Source organism: Berghia stephanieae, chromosome 7, assembly GCF_034508935.2.
Source record: "Berghia stephanieae isolate SIO BIC M18660-M18661 chromosome 7, UCSD_Bste_1.3, whole genome shotgun sequence".
NCBI classification, from domain to species: Eukaryota; Metazoa; Mollusca; class Gastropoda; order Nudibranchia; family Aeolidiidae; genus Berghia; species Berghia stephanieae.
The window spans coordinates 43,762,524-43,769,540 of NC_088366.1; the positions used below are offsets into that span (position 1 = coordinate 43,762,524).

The 7,017-nt window shown below is 38.4% G+C and overlaps 1 protein-coding gene across 1 annotated transcript in view; it reads left to right on the forward strand.

Moving 5' to 3' along the window:
* Positions 1 to 1,234: 1,234 nt before the first annotated feature.
* Positions 1,235 to 7,017, forward strand: part of LOC144977312 (zinc finger protein 423-like) — a 57,445-nt gene continuing 51,662 nt past the window's right edge. The window contains exons 1-2 of the mRNA XM_078922384.1: positions 1,235 to 1,684; positions 4,537 to 4,656. Of these exons, the coding sequence (XP_078778510.1) occupies positions 4,617 to 4,656 (40 nt within the window). The 5' untranslated portion in view covers positions 1,235 to 1,684; positions 4,537 to 4,616. The remainder of the gene's footprint in view (positions 1,685 to 4,536; positions 4,657 to 7,017) is intronic.

Below are 7,017 nucleotides of genomic sequence, written 5' to 3' on the forward strand. Positions count from 1 at the left end.
AGTTTTTAAAAAAAGCTCTGTATACAACAACAACAATAACAACAACAACAATTGCTACCACTATTACTACTACTACTACTACTACTACTACTACTACTACTACTACTACTACTACTACTACTACTACTACTACTACTACTACTACTACTACTACTACTACTACTACTACTACTACTACACTCCCCCCCCCCCTTCCAAATCTAGGCCCCTCGCTTCATTGGGACAAATTTAATACTTTGTGATGAAAAATAAAAAAAAATATATCGACCGACTATCCCACCCCCTTATCTCCCCGGCTGCCCGTTGTTAAACCACCGAATACGCTGTCACTGCCACTTTTCTTATCTCATTTTCTCCATGAGATGAACCATGTGATTCTGTGCTTTTTAATTATTATTATTTTTTTCTTCGGGTGTTCAAATCCATAGGAAACCAATGAAAAAGAAAAGTAAATCAGCAGTCAAATAAACGCGAATCAAAAACTGCGTCAAACTTCATAATATGATTCAATTGTCTGATGTCAAGTTCGCCCAGCAACGAGCAGCTTGGTTCTAAACAAAGAAAATCGGTACTTTTATTCTTCATGCTGGCTTGAACTTTTCATGTGATCAGAATATATAAAAGTCAAAACATGATCAGATTTACAATGTTTTCTCCTCTGGATACACTTTTATGCTCGTTGGAGAAGTATTTCATAAGGGCGTCCTTGTTCCGATAGTTTAGAAACAGTTAGTAAGTTACTATACGTCATTACGAGGGAAGTGACGTCATCTTTTATTTAAAAAAAAAGTAATTATCTGAATAGTGCCAGACAAAAGTCCCAGAAAGAACAAGAATCATTTCTATTAAATTGCCAGTCTTCCTCGACTGATTATTGAACCTCAGATCTTCTGATCGTCGGCGCGTGTGCCCAATAATCAGAAGAGGACAACCCTTTCTGCTGGGTTTGGCACTGTATCATTAACATCTTTTCAGAATGTTATTCTTGTATCTCTTTTGAAAGACCCAGTTGCCACATATATTGAGGCTCTATTTTTTGCTTTCAACTTTCAGGTTTAATCCCCAGAGGAAACTACCCCCCCCCCCCCCCACCTCAACTCCCTCATCCCCAGTCCTGCGTTCACACGAAGGCTACGGTTTAAATCGTAACCCCATACTTTTGACGTCAGTATTCTCCCCATGGCCTGGTTGCCGGTTGCTTGGTTGTGTGGTGACCACATGCTGTTTTCAAATCGCACAGCGGCAGACAGGCAGGGCAAACGACGGACCAATGTCGTGCCTCATCTGTAGTTTGGAGTTAGAAGAGTGAGGGTTAAAATTTATATTAATCCTTCATGTGTTAAAGTTACTGTATATTATTATATTATATTTATGTTATCACGTTGTTAATAACACAGCAATAGGGATAGAAAACAATGGTTATGCATTAAGCAGTGAATTTTACTGACTTTTGTTCTTGACAACACAATTTCTGATTCAGGGAGTGAATATTGTTATGATTTACAATCTAAATACAGGTTAATATTGACATCAAATTAAATTTGATTTGTTTCTTCGTTAAAATAATGCAAGCCCGTCTAAATGTAGGCCTGGGACAAGAACGAAAACTGCTGTTTATGATGCGACACGGATTTTGTATTCTAATAACAGTGCGTATTCTGATGTTTTTAAAGTAATATACACGGTAAGTTTTCATTTACTAAACTTATGATTTAATAAAATACTCATCATTTTTGTTTGAGACTGGTTTACAAGTGTAGGTATTGACAGGCAAAGGATATATTACAGATAATATTATTTGGAACACAACCACGACCAGTTCTCAAGAGAATAATAAATGATGAGGACGTCACTCAACTCTTTGTTATTGTTTTGGGTCCGCCAGTTGGGTGAAACAGACTGTAAATTTTAAGATCACACCGTGTTGGTACAATTGATCTGGCAGGCATAAATGGTGAGTCTTTTGCTTAAACTACGCACATCATCAATAGATCATTTCCGACTTGCCTCTATAATTCTGTGAGTAACAGCCAGTGTCCACTAAGGAGTACTAGAGAAACAACACGTGGCCTAACATAAGGTAAAGAAGGCCCAAAGGGGAAACGGTCAATGGATTATATTTATTATTATTGATATTGGATTTTCACAAATTTATCTTCATTGCCTTAAAAAAAAAAAGAAATACACACTTCCCCAAGACCAACAAGGACCACGAATGTTATTGAAGTAAGACAATTAGAGGTTTAATAATCTTGCCCCCAGGGAAAAGGAAAAGGAAACGAAAGTGGGACTTCGAGAAGTTCCAAGTTTGAGAGTTTTTGCCAAGATGAGGAATACCTTAAAATGTGCATTATAATGACCATAATATTATTCATCAATTTAGTGTGTAATACTAATTGTCATGGGTGTGTTGAAACCTTCATTTACTACAGATGCTTTGTGCTTAGTAAAAATAAATGTCCACAATATCCGCCTGCCGGATAGGTATAACATACTAATGCACAAAACGAACTAATCATAAAAATGGCTGGCTAAAAACAGTAACAAAGAGCCGAGTGACGTCAATGTCGTTCCTTTTATTGTCGCAGAGTTTGGCCGTGGGTAGGTAATTACAAATCATTAAAAACCACCAGGTTATTTTTCCCCCGTGTTGTATTATCACAATAATAATATTCTGCATGTAAAGACGTGTTCCACCTGACTTGTATGTGACCATGTGTGTTTTCATTCATAATTAACTTCTCTCATCTCTCATCGATCGTAATTATCACACACACACACACACACACACACACACACACACACACACATATACACATACGCACACAATCACAGACACTACAACCCCCCCCCCCACCCCCAACAAATCACTGCACCCCCCCCCCCCCCCCAAGTCTCTCTCTATCTCTATCTCTATCTCTCTCTCGCTCTCTCTCGCTCACTCTCCATTTCTCTATCTCCCGCCCGTCCCCCCTTTCTGTTTTTCTCCATTTCTCTCTCCCCCCCCCCCCCCTCTCTCTCTCTCTCTCCTATTAAAAAAACAAAAACAATCAAACCTTATAATTGAATTGAATATGAAAAAAATCCGTCAATCTCCATCCCTTTAATCCAATGATACCAAAGTGAATGTGTGCGTTTTAAAACTGTACAATTAATTGTTACATAACCCATCGCCACTTCTCATCTCTATTGAGTGAATGAATAATCTAACAAATTCAGTCCCTTGTTTGGTGGACGAAGAATGATTACAAAGACTTCTGGTTGGATAGCTTAGTGGCTAGGGCGACTGCTTGCAATCTCTCCCTTCTCTCTCTCTCTCTCTCTCTCTCTCTCTCTCTCTCTCACTCTCTCTCTCTATCTTATCTTATCTTCCCCCCCCTCTCTCTCTTCCCCTCCCCTCTCTCTCCCTCTTTCTCCCTCTTTCTCCCTCTTTCTCTTTCTTTCTCTCCCCCCCTCTCTCTCCCCCTCTCTCCCTCCCTCCCTTCTCCCCCCTCTCTCTCAGCCAGGCGGAGGGTGTCGTAATTAATTGGATCCCAGGTTTGACTCTGACAACTTGATATTTTTAGTCATCGGCACTTCTCTATACCAAGTATTTCTCATCATTACAATGAAACGTTAAATCAACAACAATAATATAGGAGAACGACTTCAAAGAACTTAAAACGACTTCAAAGAACTTCAAAGATGTCCTAAAATATTATAGTCGTTTTGATTTTACAATCAATTTTCTCCAATCTGTGACCCATCGTCTCAAAACGGTATTGTATCGGGATGAATCGAACCCCGACAATGGAATTTACAATCGGGATTAAAAGTGTGAACTTATAAAAAACTGGTTCCAATATAATTGAAAGTGTAAAAAAAAAAAAAAAAACACTTTCCAGAGGGCTGGATACATACATTGTGTAATTTATCTTCTGGTTTCAGAGTGATGGCATCTTATTTTCAAGCCTAACTGGTTGTCAATAAAGATCGTCAATCCTAGCTCTTTTGCGCCCTGTAATCTTAAGAAGAATCTGCCTACATTTCCTGCTACAAAAATAGTTATGCCACCTTATGATTCAAGTAACCTATATATTATTAGTCCTTCGATGGACGGGTTACATACACGCTTCCAAGTAGTTTGGAACTGAGAGAGTGGTGTGTGACGTCTCGGCTTCTCTGCCCTATTACAATGATAAGAAAAACTACCTTTAAGTATTTAGCAATGTAAGACATTGTATTTATTATCTATTGTAACAATTAGAAATTAACCCCAAGTTTCATATTTGTGGGGGCTCCGATAGCTCAGTTGGTAGAGCACTCGCTTCACAATCAAAGATCGATCCCGGGTGCAGTCGATGTTTTTTTCTGATCCCCTTTTCCACCCATCTGTGATTGGGTCGCTGGGTCTGTTAGATCTGGCGGAAAGTACTTTGCGATAGACTAGCGTCCCATCCAAAAACAAAACAAAAACAAACAAAACCAAGAAAGAAACAAACACAAAAGAAAAATGTTTTGCCACTTTACAGCCTGAATGTCGTTTTTTCTCCCCAGTGTTTCGATATTGGATTAACTGATTCATACCCAAGCGAAATTCACTGAACTCAAATATCGATTGGTATCTCGTATCAATAATGTCTAGAAGGAAACAAGCCAGGCCTAAGTCGTGTAAAGGTGAGAAAAAGAGAGACAGTGGTGTGCTTGTTTGTTGTTGTTGTTGTTGTCGTTGTTCGTCGGAGTTGTTGTTTATGTTGTTGAACTTTGGGTTATTACCAAAAAAAAAAAAAAAATAAAAAAAAAAATAAAAAATAAAGGTGAACTTTTTACAAGTATAAAATTGACTCAATGTGCTCAAAGCGTTTTACAAGGGTCGGCCCAGAGCCGACAGCAAAACTTAATATAATATAGGAGACATGACGCCTGTAAAGTTCTAATACGATATACCATTTTTTTTTTACAAAGATAACGCAGTGACCGGTTAGGTACTCATTTTATACGGGAGTATGGTGAGAACATGTAATGTAATTAACCGTTTCCATGGACTCAACTTTGCACTTCCTGCAGCGGGATTCGAACCATGGACAGGCCAGAAGTCAATTATCGTACTAAATTGATAGACCACGAGGCCACACTTACTGAAAGATAGGGAAATAGAGCTATTGATCTCGCACACAGTCAGATAGACACACACACAAACACACACACACACACACACACACTCTCTCTCTCTCTCTCTCTCTCTCTCTCTCTCTCTCTTTTAAAATATACACACAGACACATATTCAACTTCCTACCCTCACGAAAAAAAGACCTCTAGCCAGCATTACACGAATGCGTTTGACTCTGATTTTGTCCCTTAGTTGTGCCCAACCGTGGCCTTCGTAAACTCATGGCCTGATACTGACCAACAAATGACGTCAAAAGGCAAGTCTTTGGCTACAAAAGAAAACAAATCTTGATGTATATTAAACCGTTCAACCAATGGGATCACTTGTTTCCTTGACCACGACAAAAGACAGCTCACTAGGCGGCCCACAAACCTAAAAATGACGTCAAAATATTGGTCTTAGTGGATTTTAGTGTCGGGCTATAAGTTAACGATGGCTACGATGCAACACAGTGAACACTTTAATGGGGACATCCGGCTCACATGGAAACAATGTTTGAAAGAGCGACGTAATCTAAGCAGAGGAAGTAAAACTTACAAATGATACAATTCATGGAAAAAATTGTAATCCCCAACATACAGATATTTTTAAAAAAATGAATAGAACAGCTTAAACCCCCCCCCCCCCCCCCCAAAAAAAAAAAAAAAACAAAAAAAAAAAAAAAAAACAACAAAAAAACAAAAAACAACCCACAAATAACCCCGAACGTTTCGGGCTCAAAACCCTTCTTCACCCAAAAACAAAAACAATAAAAACATAATATATACATTTCTTAAAATCCAGATAGACTGTTGTTATATTCATTTCTGTTTATTAGTACTTTTTACAGTCCAGTCCACAGCTTCTAGCAGCTTAGTTTCACGTTAACATACATATTAAGTTCCACATGGGTGAGAACTTAGTTATTATTACTCAGTCACTGATCAAGGGACTAAATCAGGCAGCAAACACATTCATTCAATATGAGCAAAATCAAGCCGTCTCATTCCAGGGCCCGTTTTTACGAGGACTAGATTTAGTAAATTACTAGTCTAGTACATAACTAGCTAGTCTTAAGCCCATGCGACGCAAGTGTCTGAAAAAAATCGGATTTCATGAACACTTTCTAGTCTCGGACTGGCTAGTCTCTTGCCTAGAAGTGGGCATTGTAAGCACGGTGACTAATTCGGCTATTTTGTTCGGGTAACATCACCTCTCTTGTACACGAAGGCAGGTAAGATACACCCTCCTTCATACTTATAACGCAAACATTTCCAAAGAGGAAATTAGCAACATACGTGATATTGACTGTCGAGTGTCATAGACTGCAATGATGTCCATCATCGACTGTCAATTCTATATTTAGGCCAATGGCAGTTTCATTGAGACCTACGTGCACGGAGATTGAAGCTCAAAGAAATTGAAAAAAAAAACAACAACAAAAAAAAAAAAACCCAACAAAAAACAACAACAAATAAACAAACAAAAGAGAAATTGTGTTCTGATTAATCACATTATTTCAGTCAGTTGTAATGCCAACAGAATAACTTTTGTCTCCACTATACTTACTTTCTAATCATTTTTTTGGGGTTGTTCTTTGACGCAAACCCTTCGATTTTGGAGTCTTTCCTTCACTCTCAACTCACAAGCTGGTAGATTCAGGGTTTTTTTTTAGTTTTTACTCACAAAAATGTGTACTTTCGACGATCTGCACTTATCTTATAGTTTTTAAAGCCATTGTCAATGGCAACAGGTCACTTTTTGCCTTTGTCATTCGTAACCGACGTTTTTCTTTCCAAATAGAAGCGCACTCAATCTAAAAATAGCTGCTATCTTGTTGACGCTATGACGTCTCCTAGTAATTATTCTCAGACTAAAGCATGAAGTC